A 24,437-nucleotide genomic window follows, 5' to 3' on the forward strand; every position below is an offset into this window, starting at 1 on the left:
TAAACCTCATTTTGTGCTTATGTGGTTCTGTTATTTATTGCTATATAATAAACCACCCCCAAATTCAGCTGTCTAAAACAAGGGCCATTTTATTATATCTCACAATTTTGTGGGTCAGGAACCACGTGGCACTGAATGGAGTTACCCAGTGGTATTCAGCTGGGGGCTCAGCTCAGCTGGGTGGTCCAAGGTGACTTTTCTCATATGTGTGGTATCTTGCCTGAGATGCTGGAGAGACTGATCTTAGTTGGGTGCCTTTCTCTTTCCATGTAGTTTCAGGGTCTTCGCACATGCTTTCTCTAGCAGGGGGACCAGACTTCTTAAATGGTAGCTCAAGGTTCCGAGAGAAAAAGGTAGAAGCTGCAAATCCTCTCAAAGCCCAGGCGCAGAACTCTCACGGTGTCACTTCTGCTACACTCTGTTGGTCAAAGCAATCAGAGGCCAGCCGACATTCAGGAGAAGAGGAAATAGATCCCATCTCTCCAGGGAGGAGTATCCAAGAATTTGTGGCCATCTTTAATCCACCACCCAGAGTAACCTGATGGGGACTTAGAAGGAAGGATGTGTGGGAGAGGAAGTGAGGGACCTGGGATGAAAAAGCCTACGGAGAGTTTCTTGACGTAAAAGTTGAAGTTTCAGGTTTGGCTGAGGTCGCCGAAGAAGGTAATAAATACCTCAACCTCCTGGATATCTCTTCTCTCTATACCCCAAACCTAGCCTATCCTGGTAAGATCCCAGGAGTTTGGCTAATTCAAAACCCAGCCTATGGTCTAGAACCCACTCTACCCAAATGCCTACCCCTTTTCTAGGATCCTCTATTCCCCATCTCCTATCACCTCCTGTCTTCTCCTTTTCTCCTAAGGAATTCAGACCCTGTACATCTTATCCTTACTATCTCCCAGGACTAGTTTCTCTAACCAGTAATCACCACCTTGCATTTAATGAGCACTTCCTTTGTACCAGAGTCTGTGCTAAGTGTTTCAAATTCATTATTACGTTGACTCCTCGCAACAAGGCATTACTCTCATTTTGCAGATAAGGAAATGGAGATCCAGAGAGATTATGCAACACACCTGAGCTTGTATGCTCCAACTCAAAAGTGCAGCCTTTAATTACCAGGTTATACATCTACTCTTCCAATTGTCTACCATTTAAATGACCCATCTGTGTCTTTATGGGATGTGAGGGTTGGAAGGCCCTCAACATGCTAAAACGAGGACCCCATTAGAAGGCAAGAGAGGGGAGGAGGAAACTCAGGGACCCCAAATCCTTAAAGATGGGAATGCAAGGAATATTCTCTGTTGAAAAGTTATGGTCAAGGTTTCTGTCTTAATTTATGCCATGGCGTGTGAGTCAGTGGTGAGGAGAAATCTGTACGTGATACCACAGAAAACTGGTTACAGAGAGATAAAACAGAACTAAGCAGGAAGAGGGAAACTGAGGAGTTCAGCTGGCAGCATAATAGCACCAGAGTTACCCCTCGCTTAGCTGGAAGTCAGGCTCTGACAACCCCAATTCTGTGGAATGAGGCCCCAAATCCAGAAGTGAAAAAGGCCTTTAAGCACCCAAATTAGCTATAACACAAAGCTCTTGAACCAAAAGCAGATCCTTAGCGCTCCACACAGAGCCTTACTGAGTTACACCGAACGAAGTTTCTAAGAGGCTGACCTCTGGCTTCCCAACCCATGGCCCTGGGAGGACAAGGTGGGTGTGGGTGAAAGACCTTCTGAGAGGGAAGTGTTTTAAGAGCAAAGAGACAGCAAACCATTTAACAGCAAAGGACAACAGGACTCGAAATTAGACGCGGCATTGTGCTGTATGTCACTTCACTTTAGAAAAAGGATTATAATGCCTCATTGTCTGGTGTCTGATGGTTTATCAAGCCCTTTCACACACATTATCTCATTTCAACTCCGCATCAAGCCTATGAAGTAGGCGCCAAGGAGAAAAAATTACACAGAGAGGCTTAGTGACTTTTCCATGGTCACACAGATCAGCGAGCGTTGGAGCTGGGAACAAACCCAGGTTTTATGATGTCTAACACAGACCTTTCTCTCTACACCATGACCCAGCCTTTTCCTCTACATCAGGATGCCTCCTTTTTCATAATGAGGGCTGTGAGTCATTAAGAAAAGGTTAGTTTACACCTAGTAGACTCTGTTGAATGAGACAGGGAAATAAGTAATACATTTTTTAAATTTTTTTATTAAAGATGACACAGATAGACAAAGGTTGGCATTTAGGATAAAGTTCAGCTTTCTCTTCCCAGCTATTGGGTGGGCCAAAAAGTGCCTTCAGTTTTTTAAGTAAAAATAAAAGACACATTTTTCATTTTCACCAAGAACTTTATTGAACAACCTATTCACCCTTTTGTTCCACTACCTTCTGCCATTTTCCAGGCAACTTTATAATTCCATCTTCCCAAAACTTTTTATCTTTTTGAGCAAAGAACTATTCCAGGTGCCTTTTACAGTCTTCCAGGGAACTGAAAATTTTTCCATTAAGAGAATTTTGTAAAGACCGAAATAGATGGAATCCGATGGTGCAATGTCTGGTGAATACGGCGGATGAATCAGAACCTCTCAGACAAGCTGTAACGGTTTTGCCTGGTCATCAAAGAAACATGAGGTCTTGCGTTATCCTGATGGAAGATCCTGATGCGTTTTCTGTTGACTAATTCTGGACTCTTTTCGTGTGCCAATTTCAGTTGCTCTAATTGGGAGCAGTATTTGTTGGAACTAATTGTTTGGTTTTCCGGAAGGAGACTCCTTAATAAAGGACTCCCTTCCAGTCCCACCATATACACAACATCACCTTCTTTGGATGAAGACGAGCCTTTGGTGTGATTGGTGGTGGTTCATTTCGCTTGCCCCATGATCTCTTCTGTTCCACATTATTGTACAGTATCCACTTTTCATCGCCCATCACAATTTGTTTTAAAAACGGAACATTTTCATTATGTTTCAGGAGAGAATCGCATGAAGAAATATGGTCAAGAAGGTTCATTTCGCTTAAATTATGTGGAACGGGGCTTCCCTGGTGGCGCAGTGGTTGAGATTCCGCCTGCCGATGCAGGGGACACGGGTTCGTGCCCCGGTCCGGGAAGATCCCACATGCCGCGGAGCGGCTGGGCCCGTGAGCCATGGCCGCCGAGCCTGCGCGTCTGGAGCCTGTGCTCCACAACGGGAGAGGCCACAACAGTGAGAGGCCCGCGTACCGCGAAAAAAAAAAACATTATGTGGAACGCAAACATCAAAGTAATTCACATAACCAAGCTGGTGCAAATGATTTTCAACACTTGATTTGGATATTTTGAGTATGTCGGCTATCTCCCACATGGTATAACGTTGATTGTTCTCAATTAATGTCTCGATTTGGTCGCTATCAACTTCAACTGGTCTACCCGACCGTGGAGCATCGTCCAGCAAGAAACCTCCAGCACAAAACTTCACAAACCACTTTTGACGCGTTCAATCAGTCACAGCACCTTCTCCATACACTGCACAACTTTTTGTGCTTTTCAGTTGTGTTTTTACCTTTCTTGAAATAATAAAGCATAATGTGCCAAAAATGTTACTTTTTTTCTTCCATCTTCAATATTAAAATAGCTACACAAAAATTCACCAATTTTGTTAAGTCTTTTCTTAAATGCACGCTGATATGACAGCGGTCCCATACAATCTAACAAAATTGTTTCGAATGAAGTTAAAGACAATTAAGTGCTACTAGAGCCATCTTACAGGAAAGAAAAAAACGAACAAAAGTTTTGGCCCACCCATTACATTATAATTCTAGTCTTTTACCATCTATGCCTAGTTGCCATACAGCACAATGATGGGCAGGTCACTCCGTGTCTCCTCAACTTTCAGGCATCAGTTCTTCCTCTTCATCTTGATTCTACCACCTTAGTTCTGTTTTCTCCTCTCTCTCTTGAACTTTCATAAAACTCTCCATTGGGATCCCCACTTCCAGTTATATTCCCTCAAATTTATCCTTCACTTACATCATTTTAACCAAGCCAACAGGAAGAAAGTCACAGCTCTTAGCAGCAATCAAAGACTCACTGCACGATCCAAACCCTGCCAACCTCCATGGGTTAAGTATTGCCCCTCCTGGCTCCACGCTTGGATTCCTACAACACCAAAGGCTTCTTGCTACTAAGTTTCTCCCTCATAGCTGGTGGCTTCTGCTCTTTTTATGATCCTCTCTTTCTGAAGTACCCTTTGTCCGGCCATTTACTTGATTTAGTTGTCACCTAGACAACTCTCCTTGTTTTCCCTGCAGTACCCTATCTCCACACCACAATGCCTCTACCCTTGCATGTATCGATCACAATGCTTGTGGTTTTAGGTAACAGAACTCCTACACCTAAAGCAGCTTAAACAATAGGGGCTTATTGTCTCTTTACAAGAAGTCCAGAAGAAGATGGTTCCTGAATTGGCTCAGTGATATCAGGGACTAAGTTAGCATCTCTGCAATTCTTTTGGACCTTTTGCAAGATTTCTGCAGTGGATCCAAACTCTTGACAACATCCAAATTCAGGGAAGAGCTATTCGTTTTCTAGGGTTACCATAACAGTATCACTGATGGGAGCGCTTAAACAACAGGACTTTATTTTCTCACAGTTCTGAAGGCTGTAAGTCCAAGATCATGGTCTTTCGTATGTGTGTGTGTGTGTGTGTGTGTGTGTGTGTGTATACATGTGTTCAAGTTTCTTCTTCTTTATGAGAATACCAGTTGTATTAGATTAGGGTCCACCCAAATGGGCTCATTTTAATGTAATTATCTCTTTAAAGACCCTATCTCCAAATACAGTCACATTCTGAGATACTGGGAGTTAGGACTTCCACACATGAATCTGGCGGGGGGGTGGGGGGGGACACAATTCAGTCCATAACAGAAGGAGATGCAGGTATAGGAGTTCCCCTCTGGGAATATCACTTTTCAAGTGAAGAATCCTTCCCAGTATCCCTCCAGTAGATTTACAGAGTAGGATTTGGTAGCATGTCCTTTTCCTAGTTACAAGGGGAGGCTAGGAAAGCAGTTTCACTTTTATAATGGGAAGAGGGCTCTGCCAGACAGAAAGAAAAGGTTGGGAATTACTGAGTAGGTTACCAAAGTGTCTGTTGCACTTTTCCCCCACGTGTGTCACGGCTGTCTGCTTATGTGTCTGTCTCTCCCATTAGGTTCTCAGCTCTTTGAAGCAGAGACCAGTGTTTCAATCATCTGTGTACCCCTAATGACTAGCACAGTGCCTGGCTCATAGTAGGTGTTCAGCCAATATCTACTGAAGGAATGAACAAATAGAGTTTAATGAACTAGATGAACCTGTTTATGTTATATTTGATTACAACATTAAACTCTGTTCATATATTTGGCTTGCTTTGTCTGTGGTTCACACCTTTAAATATCTGTAGGGAGTATGGCTAATGGAACTGTTATTTCAATCAGAAGAGACCAAGCTCCATGAGCTTTGTTTCCACAAAGTCCGGCGTAGTGCATGGTATATAGCGACTGATGCGTGAATTGTTGTAGAATGAATGATCGATGGATAAAAAAATTAAAATATTTAAAAATTAGAATATATTTAATGCTTTGAAAAAATATCGTTACGTACTTAAGAAGTTATTATGTTTTCTAGAAAAATGTCTTCCAGAACTGGGCATCCCTTCTGCTCTGTTGGTATTTCTAAAGGTTCTTTATCACCAGGTAGTTATATCACCTATTCTATTCTAACAAAGAATGATCCTGATGAGATTGGCCAATGAGCCCATAATGCTTAGACCAATTTCATCTGAGAAGTAAAGATAGACTAACAAATATAAGACTGAGCTATTTATGTGATGTTTGATTTTGGTTCTGTGGAGTTGCAGGAATCATGTCACAATTCCCCACAAAGCACTGATCCCCAAGTATCTGATCTTCCATGTTCTACAGAATAGGGAAGAGCCAGGCACCTAGCTAATGAATGGCATTAGTTGTGGGGATAAGTGACTGATTTAGTGGCAGTTCCCCAATGTTAGAAAGCCTCTGAGGATTTCCATCTAATTCCAACTTCCCTCTCTGCAACAAGGAGAAGGAACCCAGGCAGCTAAGGTGTGTGGAGCAAGGGAGGCGAAAACTCAAAGTTGCCACAAGTAACCAGGTTCCCAGAGGCAGTGTGTAGTTTGGCACCATGAGACTGTGTAACCGTGAGTTCAGTCTCCTTTCGCCCTATTTCAGACCCAAGGGACCCACATCTCTTTCACGCAGTTCAAGTAATGAGGTTCAATTTAAACGTTCAGGTTCAATTAGTGTTTCAGGGGCAGTCTTAGGGCAAAATATTTTCCACAAGGGATGTAAGAGAAACTAGCACTGTTCTGGGCCACATTGACATGCAGGGGCAGGAGAGGACTTGGTCTGCAAACAGCATCTGCATAACGTAGAAGCTGGACAAGATGGCACTTGTGTGTGTCTTTGTGCTTCTGCGGTGCCTGTTCTCTGTGCCCCAGGTGCTTTGCTAACAGCCAGGAGAAGAACGTGCGTGCTAGGGTGTTTTCCTTCCAAGTTTTGACTTTTTCTTCTTTTCTTAAAGTATTAGCAGCCCAGATTTTTGCTGCAAAATCAAGACCTGTTATTATAATGATGGTGATTTGTTTTAATTGTGCCAATGAACCTGGTCTTAATGCACTATTGCAAGCACATTAGCCAAGCCCATTACAATAATCTATTGTTGAGAGAAAAATATCCTGGCAGTACATGTATCTAGAAGTTCCGCCTTCTGAATTGATGCCAAAATATGATAGATTCCCAGTTCCTTATGATGTCCAACTACTGTACATGAACTGCCACTCCCCTCTCCCTCCTGCCAACATAATGACTAGCTTCGCTTTGATGTTCTCTGCTTTCCACAGTGGCTTTAACTCTCTGCCAGAGTCTCCTGCACTAAGCACTCTGCTATTTGAAATCCCATTACCTGCAACTCCGCTAACTGGCATCTCGCAGATCAAAGGTATAATAATTGAGGAGACACTGCAGTGACTTCTGAAGCATTTAGAAAATATTTGACTGTGTTTAGAGTAGTTTAACATGGGCGTTTCAGCGTATTCTGCATTTTTTTCACACTTGCTCCAAATTCAATCTATCAATAAATTACACTATGATACATTCTCATAAATTAAGATGATATAGACAGGCTGGAACGAATAACAGACCAAAACCAACCAAATAAAACTGACAAGAATTAATGTAACGTAAAGTCTGGCATTTAGATTTTAAAACTACTTAACAGAAGAGTCCTGGGTTAACAGTTCCCAAAAGAAAGCCATGAGAATTTTGACTATCTACTCAGCAGTGTACTACGGCCTCTGAAAAAGTCAATCCTATCCAAAGCCACCTTTAAAAAAAAGAGGGGGCAGGGAGAGCAACCAACTCAAGGAGGGAGAATAGTTTTACTCTCTACTTTGCTGAGACCAGGTCTGTGGAGGACTGTGTTTAGTTATTGAAGCCACATTTGGAGAGAAAAGGAACTAAGGTTGTTTTTTTCCAGCAACTACTTAGGGAGGCATAATACCTGTCTTCAAAGAGCTGATGGGCTGTCACATGGAAGAAACATTAATCTGTGTAGCCCCAGTGGCCAGAACTAGGAGTCATGGGTAGTTATGTCAGTGGAACACATTTCAGCTCCATATAAGGAAGAACTTTCTATAATTAGGGTGATCTAAACGTTGAACTTGGATGAATCAGGAGGGACAAAAGAAGACTTCTAGGGTATGGTAATTTCTATTCTCTGCCTGGGTTGTAGGTACTTTGTGTTATTATTGTCTTCAACTGATACACGTATATTTTCATATACTCTTTTGTGGCTATGATGTAGTTTACAATATATTTTAAAAATCTAGGTTGACTAGGTGTTGGGCAAAGCAGTGACCCTCTCATCATCATGAGGGTTCCAGGAGAGGCTGGTAGCACTTAGAGAGAGGATGGGATAGATGACCTCTGACATTCATTCCATCTCTAAGATTCTACACATTCAAAAAATGTGTGCACAATTATTAAAGGAAAGCTTTTAAAAATATTCTTAAGGTGATTGCCTGTTAATTAATAGGATCTGAGGCCTCGCTCCATTTTTCGTGACAACCATTACTGGTGTTTGTTAGACTATGAACCCCAAGTCTATTACAGTGATTATCATTTTTATTAGCCATTATATAATGAGCATTAGATAGACACAGTCTCTGCCCTCTTCAGATGACAAATGATGTGGACAGTCATAAAGAGAATACAGTGAGAGCCAGATATGAACAGTGAATAAATACAAAAGACAGCAAAAAGGTTTATGTGGCAAACAGGTCAAGGCTCAGGGCTTATAAGTGGGGAACAAATACACAAGGGTCTTGGGAAAAAAACATCCTAGATAAGTTAAGACCAGGAAATCTAGGCCTCTGCTCCAATTAACTTCAGCAGGCTTTCTGAAATAAGTGAATAGATTCTAGGAATTCCCTGGTGGTCCAGCGGTTAGACTCCACACTTTCACTGTCTTGGGGACGGGTTCAATCCCTGGTCCGGGAACTAGGACCCCACAGCCAGGCAATGCGGCGTGGCCCGGAAAAAAAGAAAGAAAGAAAGAAAAAGATTCTGGCAATCAAACATTTGGTTAGGGGAAACTATCTCCTAGGCTGCCAGGAAAAAAAAAAAGCCAAAATAGCTTAAGTGATCATTTCCTCATGTTAATCCTATTCTCCTGTTCTGTTCCTTCGTGATCTCTCACAACCCTCTCCACAGTGCTGATTTGAGATGAGGGAACCAAGACCTAAAAAAGGGAAATGAGAGAAAGGGGTATTTGTGGACTGTGATGGACGTGGAATCGGGGAGAGTCCTTGAGTCCATAAGTCACTGCTAAATAACAGTCAGGCTCTCTGCTCCTCCTGGCTGAGCTGTGACTTTGGGCAAAGTTACTTCTGCTTTGGACTCACTTAACCTTTAATCTGGGGATCCCCACTCATATTACTGACATTAAGTCCTCTGGCCTCACAACAACTTTGAGTTAATGGGAAAAATAAACCAAAACACAAAATCTTATGAGCTACTTGAGTCCAATGTGGTAAATGCAAATAATATGTAGTCAAAGTTTATCCACTTATAATCATTTATCTTCACTTTACTGAAGGGGAAACTGAGTCACACAGAGTGGAAATAAGTTGATTTCATATATACCCTTCAGTCTTTGACCTCATCAATGTAAATAGTCTTAATGTTACAGTATTTTTCTTTCTGGAAGTTCTTGTCATGATCATTTTATAAATGGGGAAACCAAGGCACAGAGTGATTGAAATGTATTGCCTCAGTGTAGCCTTCATAAAATAGTGCCTAGATGAGAAACTCAAGAAGCCTAATTCTCAAGGCAAAATTCTTTTTCCATTAGATTCCTACCCAAGATTGAAACATTAAATCCACTTGAAGTTTGTGAAATTAGGAGATAAGTAAAGTTTGAGTTCTTGATACCAAGAACAGTAGGGTATGGGGTGGTAGCAAGAGTAATCGGGATCCTTGACCTTCATAAAGGGTTTCATAGTGGACAAGCGCTCCACAGACGCTGTTACACTCTGTCCTCAGCAAGGATATCCTTACAGATGAGGAGGTCAAAACTCAGAGGCTAGTCAGAAAACAGTTTGTTAGCAAAGAGCAGAACTGAGATGGAAACTCAAGTCTTCTGAATCCAAGTTTAGTGAGGACACACTTTGGGGAAAAGAGGCTACCTGATTTTTACTGGGAGACTTGACTATGAGGGAGGTGGGAAGAAGCCAGTCTCAGAAGCACATTCGCAGAAAAGGAAATAATCATCATTAAGCATTTCAAATGATGACACAGAACTGCTCTGGGCACTGTAGGGACCTACTGACTGCAGCTCTAACCTCTGAGGGCCTGCAATCTAAGACAAACACACTAAGAAGAACAAATATGTACATGACATACAATGGTTTCTATTACAGTAGATCTACCATAGTGATCTATGACAAGAATAGAGAGGAAAGCATTTATATCACATACATGGCTAGCTAAGTTTGCGATGTGGAGAATGTAAGTGCATAAATGAAAATGGGAGAAATAAAGAAAAGCGAGCCAGGGAAGGAACACACACACACACACACACACACACACACACACACCAATTCACAAAGGGTTTTTTGGAAGAAAAGTAATGTTTAAGAGTTCTTTTTTTTCTCTTTTTTAAGAAGCAGTGGATTAGCTGTGTTGTGGCAGGAGCAGACCTAAGAGTGTGAGATTTAAAACAGAAATGTATCCTTAGGCATATGGAACAATTATAAAGATGGGTAGGAAGGGGGTAGAAGGCATTCAGTGGACAAAGAGGGCTTTGAGCAAGTGGGAATTCAAGAGAGATTACCTGTCCTGACTCCCAGACTGTATCTGAGCATTTCCACCCCGTGCTTTCAGAAAGCTCATGCTCTCCACATTTCAGGAACAAGAATTTCCAAGTTGTGAAGCCTGTCTGCAGTGGCTGAAGAAGGCAGCAGTGCCATGGTGAAGGAGAACGTTGCAGAAGTGCAAAGTTCCTGCACTCAAAGAGCTCATGGTATAGTTAAAAATATTGGTAGTGTTACCGAGTCCAAGTTTGTACTGCTCTCAGCACAACAGGGCAATAAGTCGAGAGATGAGATGTTGCGGCAAGGAAGAATAACTTTATTTGGAAAGCCAACAGATGGAGAAGATGGTGGACTAGTGTCCCAAAGAACCATCTTCCCTGAGTTAGAATTCATGCTTCTTTTATACTAAAAGGGCAGGGGGGTAAAGTCCTGCTTCCAGGATGTATTAATTTCTTCCTTCCTGCAGCCGTTTCCAGGTGGACCTGGTCAGGAGGTTTCCTGTGAGCTAAAGAAAGGTATTTTAGCTTAACGCTCATTACATGGGAGGCAGAGTTCCCAGAGATAGTCGATTATGTATAATTTAAGGTTATAGGCAACATCCCTTTAGTGATTAACTTGTAGCAAACGCGATAGGATACAAAGGTTAAAGTAATGTATTCTTCCCTATTACAGTGGTCCTCTCTATGAGAGCACTTACATTTTGCTCATTTTATTCACCTACATAGGATTTTCTCACTAGAAAAGACCTTGTATCACCAATGCTATTATCCTTTCTTTTTAAACAGGAAAGGCAACTTTAGGCCCAGAGGGGACCAACTTACTAGTTAATTTACAGTAACTGGAGAATGGCTAGTGGCAAACCCAAACCTGGAAGCCAACTTTTCCAAAAACTAATGGTGATGTTTCATGTTCTTCCTGGCATTCAGGATATAAAGGTATTGTTACAACAGCGGTACAAAAAGAAGTTTACTCCTTTATCCCAAATTGTCCTTCAACTCCATTTCACTTCTGGCACTCTTATTGCTCATTTTAATTTACTTCACCTTTACTGATCCCCACTCCTCCCTCTTTTCTCCTTTTGGAGTGAAACCAGGCCTGGACATCACTCAGGCATATGGGGCTGGGGGTGGAGATAAAGTAGATGTTTGAGATCCTTAACCATTACTGAACCTTAAAGGAAGAACAAAAAATGCTTTGGATAACATGCTTATAACTGCTTGAGCACAAACAAAAGACGGAAGACAAAGGAGAGATGTAGTTGAATGACTTAGGGAGAAAACTTGCAAGCTGCTTAGATGTGGACAAATGAAGACTAAATGCAGGGGGTTGGGGGTCAGCGAGGAAACGTCACACTCCCCTAACGGAGCGAGGTGGAGGGTGTAATGCCTAACTAAGCAAGGCGCTTCACAGAAAGCCTCGCGGATTCTTTTGTAAGTATCTGAAAAGACTCTTTTCTTAGATGGCAGCGAACGACCTCTGAGGTCTGTGGGTATCTCTTCCCATTGTGAAGGCGTTCCTCTCTGGGAGGTCGCAGGGCCCTTTTACGGAGAAACGGGGGACCCCCCTCTCAGCGGTCTGGGGGAAGCTTTATGCCGGCGCTGGGCCCGTTCCCGTGGGTTCTGCGAGGTCCCCTCCCGAGACAGGCGTGACCCCCGGGTCAGCGCCTGGCCCACACCAAGCCGGCGGAAAAGCCCCCAGCAGCCCCGCTGGCCCCCTAGAGCCGCTTCCCCCTGCGAGTCCCGCCGAATTCCGCCCTGCCGCCCGCCGCGAGCGTGCCTAACGTGCCCCCGCAACGTGACGCACGCGCCGCGCCGGGGTGGCTGCGCGGGCAGCGCGGCGGGAGGAGCGCGCGCCGAGGGCTGGGTGCGGGCGGAAGTCGGCGTCTGCGGAAAGGAGAAAGGAAAGGGAGACGCGGCTGGGTGCGGCGCGGTGCGGCGCGGCTGCGAGACCGGCAGGAGGGCGCCGCCCCCTCCCCCGCCCTCTCCGCTGAGGATGGAAGTGACGAAAGCAGCCGAGGAGGTCACTTCCTGCTGGGGTGGATGAGGAGGAGCCGGAGACGCCGCGGAGGAGACCGGACCGAAGACGGACCGTGCGGGGGAGAGGTGAGTCCTGGCCTCGCCGCCAGGTTCCTCTGGGCAGAACCCCCGGCTTCGGCGTGGACGGCGTCCCTGCGGTCGGGGCCGCCCGGCGAGCCACGTACCAACCCAGCCGGGCCTCCCCCAGTGCGGGGGGCGGGGGAGGGAGGGGGCCCCGCGGCTGAGGGGCGACGGGGATCCAGGCAGTGTTCGTGCGGTGGCTCCGCGGAGCTTCGAGGCCACGGGGCGAGGGAGGCCCGGCCGGGAGGCAGGTAGAAAGGAGGCTCCGGGGCTGCGGAAGTCGGGACCGGGAGCTGCAGCGGGGGATCCGCGGCACCAGACTCTGCAAGCCTCACTCTTTGGGGAATGGTCGCGGTCCGAGGGAGGCGAGGGGCCTGCCGGGCTTTGCAGAGTTGAGATGAGTGATCCTACTTGGACAGAGTGTCCTCGGAATGAATTTGCCTAAGGCATGGAGAGGCGCCTCCAGGCCCCTGGGAGGGAGGCCTTTATGGGTGAAATCGGGGGAGTTGGGATGTCGGGAGAGAGCTTCCTGGGCAAGTCATTGTTGCAGCGGGGTTTGGATCGCAGAGTCGTGGTGGGTGAAGGCATTCCGGTGGCAGAATAAAGACCCCGCGATCCGACAGAGCAATCTAGTTGTTAGCGTCCAGGGCAGCTTCCTGGAGCCGTGGGGAAATTAGTGTTTTTCCTCTCTCATTGTCACGGAGATGGAAGCAGCCGGGAGAGGAAACTCCTGCCTCAGCTCTGGGGCCTTGTTATTGTGTATCTTGTGTGTGTAACTCTGTGTCTGTGTTTATGTTTGTTTTTTCCTTCCTTTGGGGTATGTATCTCATCCTCATTCCCTGGTAGTTTCATAGCCCGAAACTTGCTGGTCTTCTTGATGTGTATGGTGAGAAAAAAGATTCAAAGGATCTAGAGGAATCCTAGGTTAGATGAAATTTCAAGATTAGGAATTTGTACCCACCCCACCCTAGGGTCACTAAGGCACCTACATTGCCTCCAGACTCCTGCTAATGTTGGTACTGAGGGCCTGTCATTCACCCTGGGGAACTGCCTGGCTGAGGGTAGATCTGCCTTCTGCCCGCATATCCCTCTGGCAGTTTTACCCTTCCCTCCTTTTTGTTAAAGGATGGACTGATACAGGCTGCTTGCTGCTGGGAACAGGAAATTTATTAAGGAACTGTAAATCTGAGTGGAATGAATTCAAATCACAGCCAGACTCCCTCCACTTGTTGAACAGAAGGTTCCCAGAAATGCTTGCTTTTTTTTCTTTCCTGTTAAAGGGAGAAAACGTAAAATGTTTTCTCAAAGAAAAATTGGGGGAGTGTGTGTGTGTGTTTGTATAGAGTAACTGTACATATGGTGTGTTTACTTAATGTATCCCAGGGTGTTGTTTCAAGGAGGAAGGGGCAGTTTCTGACTGGGAGAAGTTTTCCTTCTCCCATCTCACATAATTCAGGAAAGTAAATCAAAATCAGATGTTCATTCTTGAGTGGCAATCAGATGGCTTTGGATTTTTTTTTTTTTAATTCTTCTTTAAACTGGTACATCTGGGTGAACTCAGACTTGTGTATCTTGGCATCTGGGCCTGTCTAGTAATAGAAGACAAACTGTTTGACTTGTTTTGGCTGCGTTTTTGGACTCATTTCACCATACCCTTTTTTACATTTGAAGGACTGGTCAGGGGGAAGAAAGCAAATATTAAAAACAGTGTTTACAATTTGTGGCTTAAAGTCAGGTGGGAGATAATTATGGCCTTTGAAGCTGATGACTTGAGCACGCATCATTTGATGACTTGGGGATTAGCAGTTTGGAGGTGACATGTTTGGAAGAAAGAGGGTTACATAAGGAGGGAAAGACAGGGAAAAAGAAGTTTGGGGAAAGGCTGTGCCAGAACACATTGGGAGGATAATAAATAAATAGCACCTTAAAGTAATTGATGTGGCTTGTATCTCTCAGCAGGAGGGTGAAAATGAAAGCAGGCTGTAGCATCGTGGAAAAGCCAGAAGGAGGTGGAGGTGAGCAGAAGTTAATCATCTTCTGACATACCTGGAATGTCCCTCAGTGGTTCCTTTTCTCTCCACTTGGGTTTGGTTCACAAATGCCAGACCATGGCTGCCAGCCTCTTGACAGGGTAGATACTGCTAGGACAGTTGTAGGCTTGTTTCCTATGGATGAATGTTAACATGTCTGGTCACCACACCCTTATCCCGAGCTTTAGCGTCTCTTTCCTGTTAGAGACACAATTCCAACCTTGAGGGTAAGGTTGTATTTTCCTAAAACATTATCTTTCCTTTTTGTTCCCTTTGGAACTTTCATGTCCTTACAGAAAGTAGGCATGAGATTTAGTAAGATCTGAAAGGGTAAGAGATTAGACACCTGGGTGCTGCTGCCCAGCTCTTATCAGATTTAATGATTGCCACAAGGAAAGGTAACTTCTCTCTGCTTTCCTCTCGGCTATTGTGGTTAGCCCCAGCTGACCGAAAGTGTGTTTGTGGCATGTTTGCACAGCACTCTAGAGATTCTGAGCATTGGAATGTGAGGTTGGGGATACAGGTATGTATGTTCCTAGCTCCTGACTACCTTGATCTTGCCCTTTTCATATTAAAGGGTATCAGTTTCCTGACTGGGCCTATAAAACAGAGTCGTCCCCGGGCTCCCGGCAGATCCAGCTATGGCATTTCATCCTGGAGCTGCTGCAGAAGGAGGAGTTCCGCCATGTCATCGCCTGGCAGCAGGGAGAGTACGGGGAGTTTGTCATCAAGGATCCAGACGAGGTGGCCCGCCTCTGGGGCCGCAGGAAGTGCAAACCACAGATGAATTATGACAAGCTGAGCCGGGCCCTGAGGTGAGGGAAAGGATTCCCAAATCCATTGTGTTAACAGATTGGAAGAAGACTTAAGTAGTTTGGTGAATGTTAGATAAAAAAGGTATCAGGTGATAAGAGACTACACTAGTGAATAGGTGTAGCTTTTTTTTTTTTTAGGTGTAGCTTTAAAGTGGGAGTGGGAGCTATTGAATCTGGGTAGCACAGGCACAGGAGGAGAAAAGGCATATCTTTGGTTATATGTAGGAGGGAATTCCAACGTGGCTGGCACTGGATCCTGACAGCCAATTCTGCTCTGTAGTGGGCGAGAATGTGTGGTGAAACCTGGATTGGAGCTCATTTATAATCCAAAAGATTAATTTACACTTCCCTGTTAGAAATCTCTTAGAATTTATCTTTTTTAGGCTCTCCTGGAAGAAACTAGAAAAAGAGTGAAGCAAGCACACAAGAGAGCACTCACAGCATGGTAGTACCCTAGCTATTCAGGAACCAGTCAGTGAGCTCAGTGAGTTGTCAGTTCATAGGTTGCTCCAGCATGTCTAAAGATTGGTCACTATAAGTTTCTGCAGGTTTTCTTTTCCCCTTGTCAGTCTTTACATTTCATAACCCTTTAGCCCTCCAGGGGCCAGTTTATAACCTATGCCACTGAATAGATTCAAGCCTCAAGGTTCTACGTACATTGAAATCCCCTTGCCTTCCTTCACTGTTAGTGACCCTGAATGTAAAATCTGGGCAGCAGCATCGCTGGAGCCTCTCACTTCCTTTTGAAAGTGAAGTAGGCCAGGCTGACTGCTGTTTTCCAGATCAGGGTGTACCATTGTTTGACCTGCCACCATAAAACAGTTCTACATTCCTTTGTCTATGCCTTGAGCTTAGGCCTCCAGACTAACCACATCAGGTCTCCCAAGAGATTTGTCTGCCCCCACCTGGGCAAGGCAGAAAGGAGAAACAAGGCAGTGACATACAGTGGAACAGGAAGGAAATGGACTAAAGAATTGAAACCATAGAGAGAGAGAGAAGAAGGTGGTTGGGGCTAGGATAGGTGTTCAGGATCTCAAAGTGAGATTGTCTTTGTAAAGGACTAGAATTTAGTTGAAAATTGAATAGGAAAAGTATGCTCTTAGGTCTCCCAGCTCTAACCTAAGGGCAAGGCTGCAAAAGAATGATAGTGATGTTTGCAAGTAATACTCAGCAAGAATTGTTGATCTTAGTGGTTACCTAAGTATATCAAAAACTGTCAGTAGCTAGAAGATAAATTGACGTGCATTCCTGTTTTTACAGATACTATTACAACAAGAGGATTCTTCATAAAACAAAAGGGAAAAGGTTTACTTATAAATTTAACTTCAACAAGCTGGTGATGCCCAACTACCCATTCATCAACATACGGTCAAGTGGTAAGATGCAAACCTCTCTTGGTGGGGAATAAATTTTGAGTTGAAAAGGAATTTTAAAACCCAGGTCTAATATGTGAAAATGTAAGTCCCAGTATATAATGCTGTAATACCCTGCCTAGTTGGTTGCTTCTCTCAGAAGCTTTCTTCTGGACCCTCAGAAACCGAAATCTAGGACATAGGTACATTATGAAGGGAAAACACACCCATGGTTTCTGTTATCTGCTCAGTGTGACTGGGAAAAGGAAAGGTGATCCCAGCAGGGGTTCAGGATTCCAGAAGCATATGTTGATTTAGGGAGTTGATGGGACTTTTAGAGACATGTGTTTATAGAGTCAAATATGAACCTAAATTTCTGGAGGAGGATTCAGTTTGAGACACACATGTTTGAGTTATCCTTGAATGGACAGTTGTAGAAATGATCAGAAAGAGAGAGACCTTCAGTGTAAAAAAAAAAAAAAAAAACAACCCAGGTCTAGGATTTGTCACATTTAAGGGGTATTTAGAAACACCGAAGTAATATGATCCCCTGGATTTCCTCTGCGTTCTTGCTCAAGTTTTCCCATTCATCTCACAGGAAGTGATAGACTCTGCAGCATCAAGATAGATTTGGTTTATTTGGTTCCTTTTTCTGCATATTATTTGTCATCTCCTAGATATTATTGCATTGTCCTCTTTAGGAATCGTGTTCCATAGGTTTGTGTTGATCTTTAAGTTCAGGACTCAGAGTTTTAACACCCTGCCCAGTGGCTCTTTCATAGACAAGAACTAGCTTCTACAAACACTTCCGATTTTCTATGAAACAACCAAGCTCACCCTTATCAAGTGAATATCATCAAAACCACAGCATCCTTGATCACAGAAAGGAGGTTCATATGTTTGCAGTGAAAAGCAGTGTCTTTGATCTGCACCAACAACGCGTCAGAGAACAGGACTCTGGGGTTACTTGACCTTCTCTCCTCTGAAGTGCTGCAAGGCTTCCCCTCTAGGCTCTCCACAGGACAGGTTTCCATTACAGCTTCTCACAGAGGTTTTGGGTCTGCCTCTCAGGGATGCAGAAAGCAGTCTCTGATAAGGTTGTTTGTTTGTTTGTTTTAAGATGCAAATCAGACCTCTGCCTAAGAAAATAGATTGTGTTTAACTAGTTTCTGAGCAGTCCATTAATGCTCTGTCTTTGTGGCATTGTACAAGGCCAAGAAATCTGATTGTGATTCTGTAGTATTACAACTTCTCAGAGAAAAGTTGGAAGAAACCTGAAAAATTAGAGCAGGGGTGTGGCTGAGAGAATATAATGCTGAGATCCGTGGCAGATATGTAATTACTACACACAACAAGTTAGGGCAGTTTTAGCTTGATGCTGCTATCATTACAGTTCCATCTCTTCTGTAACCACTCCCTTCTGTCCCTGGGGCATGCATTTAAAAAAAAATAAAAGTGGTATTGGAATGCATCTCTCTAATTACAACCTGTTTTCTTTCCTTGTGCCTGAGGGAGAGGCGTTAGGAAATCAAACCTGTTCTAACCACTGGAATCTTGTTTCCTCTATTTTTCACCCTTACCCCCCTCCTGTGTACCTAGAGGAATTTTGACTCTAGCTGGGTATACCAGAGTGTGTGAGTCTTGTTCTTCTGTCTTTGACCCATTTTTTTTCTATTGAAAACCCACAAGTCCAGCCACTTGGACAACCTGGAATGGGGCATTCATCAGCCCTTGGGAGTAATATGCTTTTCCAGGGAAAGGAAATCTGGACCCTCACTATATGAAGACTCTGGTCTAGAAACCTAACAGTAGTGGCCTAGCACCGCCTATCGTGCCTGAAGGTGGTTGAACCAACATTGATCCTTAACTAAGCTCAAGATCCTAATCAAAAAGTCATGGGGAAAGCAAAACTTTTAGGGATACAACTTCGTTTTTACATCCTGGTTACAGATAACCCCAAAGAACTAGAGTCATTAGTTCATAGAGAACTTTTACGCAGATAGACCAGATGTTTCAGGTTAACTTTTATGATGACAAAGGAATGTAACATTTATTGAACATCTACTTAATGGGGGTACTTTTGCCTAGTGTTTTTGTGAATTAACTCATGCAACTCTCCTAGCCAAATAAAGTATACATCTCAGTACCCTCATTTTACAAATGATAAAATTAAGGATGACAGGGCTTCCCTGGTGGCGCAGTGGTTGAGAGTCCGCCTGCCGATGCAGGGGACACGGGTTCACGGGTTCGTGCCCCCGTCCGGGAAGATCCCACATGCCGCGGAGCGGCTGGGCCCGTGAGCCATGGCTGCTGAGCCTGCGCGTCCGGAGCCTGTCCTCAGCAATGGGAGGGGCCACAACAGTGAGAGGCCTGCGTGCCGCAAAAAAAAAAAAAAAATTAAGGATGACAGCAAAGTCAAAGATTGATCAGAGTGGCTTGAATACAGTTATCTGTTGGACACTTTCTCAGGAAACAATTCTTGAGAGATTGAGCTATTGAAATAGATCATACATTCCTTCTCTGGTTTTCGATTCATTCATTTGTTCAACAGATAATGTGTTAAGCCCTAAAGAAAAAGAAAAAGATTATGGGGGAGTTCTTTCCCTCAAGGAACTTAAAATTTAGCAGGAGAGATAAGATATATGAGGTTTAACACAATTCGGAATACAATGTGGAATGTGATAAATGCTCGAAGAAGCAGAGCTATGTGGATTAAGATCCTGGAGGCTAGAGAGATATTGTCTAGATGGTGGGTTGATACAGTTGGGCTATTTTGAACTGTGTGTTTTTAAAAATAGAAGCAATACATTTAAAATTTTTTATTATTTTTTAATATTTAATGTTTAAATGTATTTTTAATATTTACATTAAAATGTATTTTTTAAATGTACTTACATAGGAAACCTTGGAAAGATATAGAAGATACTAGTAAAAATGCTGCCTGTCAGGGTGTGGGGAGAGAGCAGACCAGTTCAAGGATGGACTTGAGACCTCACTTCACCCCACCCCAGTTTTTTTATCTTTATTTTAGGAAACTTTAAAGCTACAGAAAAATTGAGGAAAAAATTGAACATCGAACACCCATATATCCTCTATCTAGATTCACTAATCAATAGATAAACATTTGCTTTATATTTCCATATACTTTTTCTATCTTCTGAGATTAAGTTGCAGATGTGACACTTCATCCCTGTGTACTTCAGTATGTATCTCCCAAGTACAAGGACATTCTCCTTCTACTCACAATAACATTACCATACCCAGGAAGTTTTAACATGCTCTAATACTATTATCTAATATATGTTCCATATTTAAATGATACATGCCTTTTAAAGTTTTGCTTTTTTAATCATGATCATTGTCTAATAAAAAATTATTTATTTTAACAAACACATGCAGTTTGCTATGCGCTGGTACCAGTTTAAGGACTTTACAAATACTAACTCTTGTAGTTTTCATAGCATGAGGATTAGTCCTGTTATTATCCATTTTACAGGTAATGAAACTGAGGCACGGAAAAGTAAGTAAGTTACCTAGAGTAACACAGCTATTAAGTGGTAGGGCCGGGGTTTGAACTTAGACAAGGGCCTTATTCCATTTTGCTAAAGGGGTTCAAAAACCAGTTGGTTACCTACTACTACTACTCTGATTTCATAGTGGCTCCACGAAGGTTGTCTTCTTCAAAGCAGTGTTATTCATACTTCTTTTAGCAGCAAACTTAGTTTTCAGACAAAGTCTTAGATTTGTTATCTCAACATACTGATACAACATATAAAAATAGGGCTGCTGCAGTTACTCAGAGGTGAGGGATCCAGAATGCCACCTACAAATTGCCTTCCTTCACTCCCTCTAAATGCATTTGGAAAATGCTATGTATTCTGTCTCCTTTTTGCAGATTTACAGTGTACCTTAGCCTGTGTAGGGACTGAGATAGCCTCCAGTTTAGAAAAAACAAAGCAAAAAACTAAATTGTTTAGGAGATGAGACCTTCTCTACCACCTCCCTTCCCCCCCACACATTATACTTATTCAGTCCTTCAGAACACATAGAAGTGTTTTTTTGCTTTTGAATAGATGTGCTCTTAATACAAAATAAAGATCCAGGAGAATCAAAAAAGAATAGAATTTTAGCCATTGTAATAAGCTAGTAGAAGTGATACTTTGGAGACCCTCTTGACTCTACTCAAATTATATTCAAGGTCATCCATCTGTTTTTCCTAATTGTGCAATTAAATCAGTGGTTTTAGAAAAAAGACCTGCAGACCAGTTTTCTGTGGAACATCATTTTGAAATGCTGCGCTGGCGCAGTGTTACTCAGGCATATGTGCCAAGAAAGCTACAGTCTTGCACATACCTACCGACTCCAGAGTCCTATCTGAGGATGACTCAATTATAACAAGAATAGAAGACTGCAAGCAATTCCTACCCACATCGTATCTCGTGCACCTTTTTTGTTTCTTCTCCTGGATCACCACACTTCACTTATTTGGGTTTTTCTTATTTTTTCTTCTCATTTATCCTTCCCTCAGAGTAAAAATAGCCCTCCTGACATCATCAGTGATAGAAGCCACTGATGCCTCCCAGGCGCCCAAAGGGTCCCTGAGGCCTCATACCTCTCTTATGCTCTGATTGTCAGGAGGACCTTTTCGGGGGAGTTAACTTGTGAGGCTCTGAAGTTGACATGTGTAGCACAGTGTTGGTTTCGGCCTAGAGCTTCAGTTTTTACTCTGATTTTGGGAGAAGTGGTAGGTACTCGACTTTCTCGCAGCGTCCTCAGTGCTTGAAAGCAGGATGGTAGTGGAGATCATTATACAGTATATGTATAATAGAAAATAGATTGGAGAGATTTAAAAATTTTTGAATCTCTACAAAGTAGTGATTGTATATCAGAAATGATAAAAGGTACACCATGAGAACCTACCTTAACAAACATAGCCTCTTTTTGTGATCTGTTTTTGTTCTTAAAATGTGGTCTTGTTTGTGTTCATATATGTGGGGTGCAGGGTCTTCGGCCTTTTAATGCATTGTTTACATACATATCGTTCCCAGTTTCGTTCATTGCCTTTGGTTTGCTTGCTTACTTTATAGATACGGCCAAAGTTATGAAAATAAGAAAAGATGATTTGCAAAGCTGAGAGTTAAAGCAGGTGATATATGTACAGTATTTAGAGTTGCAGAGGAGAAGGCTGTAATACCCATTCATTCATTCAACTGGTAGTTATTAAGCACCTACTAATTATTAAGCCCTGAACTGCTGGAAATCTACTTGCAAATAATAGGAAGTCCCTGCCTTCATGGGATTTATGTTTTAGAATACAGATAGACAAGTAAATGATATTTTGGATAGTAATGAGTACTGTGAAGACAGTAAGACTCTAGAGAAAGGTGGCGACTAAACTGAGTATAGGAAGCTGAGGAGACAGGCAGCTGAGGGATTCAGTCCAGCCGGAATGTTTATTTTCTGTTGCTCTTCAACATCTTGTACTTGTTTAGCATAAGTAAAATTGCTGATAATGAATGACCGGACCTCCAAAGTGGCCTTTTGTCTTTTCCTCCCTCACAGGTGTGGTTCCTCAGAGTGCACCAGCAGTGCCAACAGCCTCTTCCCGCTTCCACTTCCCACCTCTGGACACCCATTCTCCAACCAGTGATGTGCAGCCAGGGCGGTTCTCTGCTAGCTCCCTAACTGCTTCTGGCCAGGAGTCAAGCACTGGCACTGATAGAAAGGTGGAGCTTTCGGAGCTGGAGGATGGCTCGGCCGCTGACTGGCGCCGGGGTGTGGATCTCATGTCCTCCCGAAATGCTGTCGGCGGAGGGATTGGCCATCAGAAGCGCAAACCTGACATCATGCTTCCCCTGTTCTCTAGGCCAGGGATGTACCCTGACCCCCATAGTCCCTTCGCCATCTCTCCCATCCCCGGCCGTGGAGGCGTCCTGAATGTCCCCATTTCACCAGCCCTCTCCCTGACTCCCACCATCTTCTCCTATAGCCCGTCGCCAGGCCTGAGCCCCTTCACCAGCAGCAGTTGCTTCTCCTTCAACCCTGAGGAAATGAAACACTACCTTCATTCTCAAGCCTGTTCTGTGTTCAACTACCATCTGAGTCCGCGGACATTTCCTCGTTACCCAGGGCTCATGGTTCCACCGCTGCAGTGCCAGATGCATCCTGAGGAGTCAACCCAGTTTTCCATCAAGCTGCAGCCCCCACCTGTCGGGCGGAAGAACCGGGAGAGGGTGGAGAGCAGCGAGGAGGCAGCGCCTGTCACTGTTCCCACGCTGGCTCCTGTCCCCCCGAGAATTAAGGTGGAACCAGCCTCTGAGAAGGATCCTGAGAGTCTCAGGCAGTCGGCACGAGAAAAGGAGGAGCGCTGTCAAGAAGAGGGCAGTGTGCCAAGCAGGACCACAGAAGAGGAAAAAGGCACCATCTTTGCCCGCCCAGCTGCACCACCTGTCTGGCCCTCTGTACCCGTTAGCACCCCAAGTGAAGAACCCCTAGAGGTGACTGAAGACAGTGACGACAGGCCTGGCAAAGAGCCCGGTGCACCTGAGAAGAAAGAAGATGCCCTGATGCCCCCCAAGCTTCGGTTGAAGCGGCGCTGGAATGATGACCCTGAAGCCCGGGAGCTGAGTAAGAATGGCAAGTTCCTCTGGAATGGGTCAGGACCCCGGGGCTTGGCAACGGCTGCTGCTGACGCTTAGAACTGGAAGCTGATTGGGAGCTGTTTATACTATAATCAAACACATACATGTATTTATGTAGCAAGATTTCAGGGTGGGGGGGTGGGAGGGAATTAGGCTGGTTTGATCCTTCTAGGGGCATAGACTTGTATTTTTATGTTTGGGGGATAGGATGGGGGTATCTTCTGTTGTAAATTAGATGGAATGTGAACACACTTTTTTTCCTGGTGAGTAGGACATGGGAAGGGTATTGAACTGAAAGAAGAAAGAGCCTCTGTTTCCTGTTGAGGCTTACACTTTCTGACAAACTCCCAGAGGGCCAAGATACTGTTTGGTCCCATGATAGTTCAGGTTCCAGACTTGTTTCTTTTCTATTGTATTTATATGTGGAAAGCCATTAATGAATTTATTTTGCTCTGAGACATACACATAAAAGGGAAAGGGGCGTGGTTGGGAGGTTGAGCAGTGAGAGACCATTAATACTAAGTATTTTGCCTGAAATGTTTCTTTATAATTATTTCAGGGGAGGAATAAGAATCTCAGTCTTATGGGGGCAGGAGGATGTTCAGGTGTTGCTCTTTTTCTTTTTCCCTTTGTTGTTGTTCGGCTTCTTTTTTTTTTTTCCTTTTATAAAATGTTTTCAGGAAATGTGAAATGTACTGCCAGTTAGAGCGGGGCTGGCAAGGCACAGGCGCTGAGCCTTCAGCTTCGTTGTTGAGACAGGAAGCCCTGCTGTGAATTTCTTGGACATTTCACCTACTTCACCTATTAAGAAGCCATGAGGAGTTATAAACTCTTGTTCAGGGAAGAAAGAAGAGGGCAGGAGGATGTAACCCAATGCCTTTAAAAACAAAAACACAAAAATGCTCTTTTTTTTTTTCCATCGTGGGTTTGGGGAGCCAAACCAACGTGTGACTGAGCGAGTTGACTGAGAGACGTGACAGAGTTGAAGATGTCTTTCTGCAGTGTCTGGTTCTCTTATCGTCTTCTTAAGTCAAAGCCTTAACAATGAACATACTTCAACATGATACGGGTCTGTCAACGTAAACCTGTAAAAGGGCATAGACATCTTTTCGGATGATCCAGGAGTGTTGGAAGATGGT

General features: G+C 43.8%; 1 protein-coding gene across 3 annotated transcripts; it reads left to right on the plus strand.

Moving 5' to 3' along the window:
- Window positions 1-12,353: 12,353 nt before the first annotated feature.
- On the plus strand, window positions 12,354-23,355 carry LOC309833874 (ETS translocation variant 3; the record flags this gene model as incomplete). Of its 3 annotated transcripts, none has more annotated exons than XM_082672382.1 (5): window positions 12,354-12,466; window positions 14,417-14,475; window positions 15,068-15,305; window positions 16,566-16,681; window positions 22,220-23,355. In XM_082672382.1, 4 exons carry the CDS (start codon window positions 14,430-14,432, stop codon window positions 23,353-23,355), a joined length of 1,536 nt encoding a protein of 511 aa, XP_082528508.1. The 3 variants fall into 3 exon arrangements, with proteins under 3 accessions (XP_082528508.1, XP_082528509.1, XP_082528507.1); XM_082672383.1 differs by having other exon boundaries at window positions 12,421-12,466; window positions 14,420-14,475; XM_082672381.1 differs by lacking the exon at window positions 12,354-12,466 and having other exon boundaries at window positions 14,397-14,475.
- Window positions 23,356-24,437: the final 1,082 nt, after the last annotated feature.

This window comes from Grampus griseus, assembly GCF_964374135.1.
Source record: "Grampus griseus genome assembly, chromosome: 1".
In the NCBI taxonomy this organism is placed as follows: Eukaryota; Metazoa; Chordata; class Mammalia; order Artiodactyla; family Delphinidae; genus Grampus; species Grampus griseus.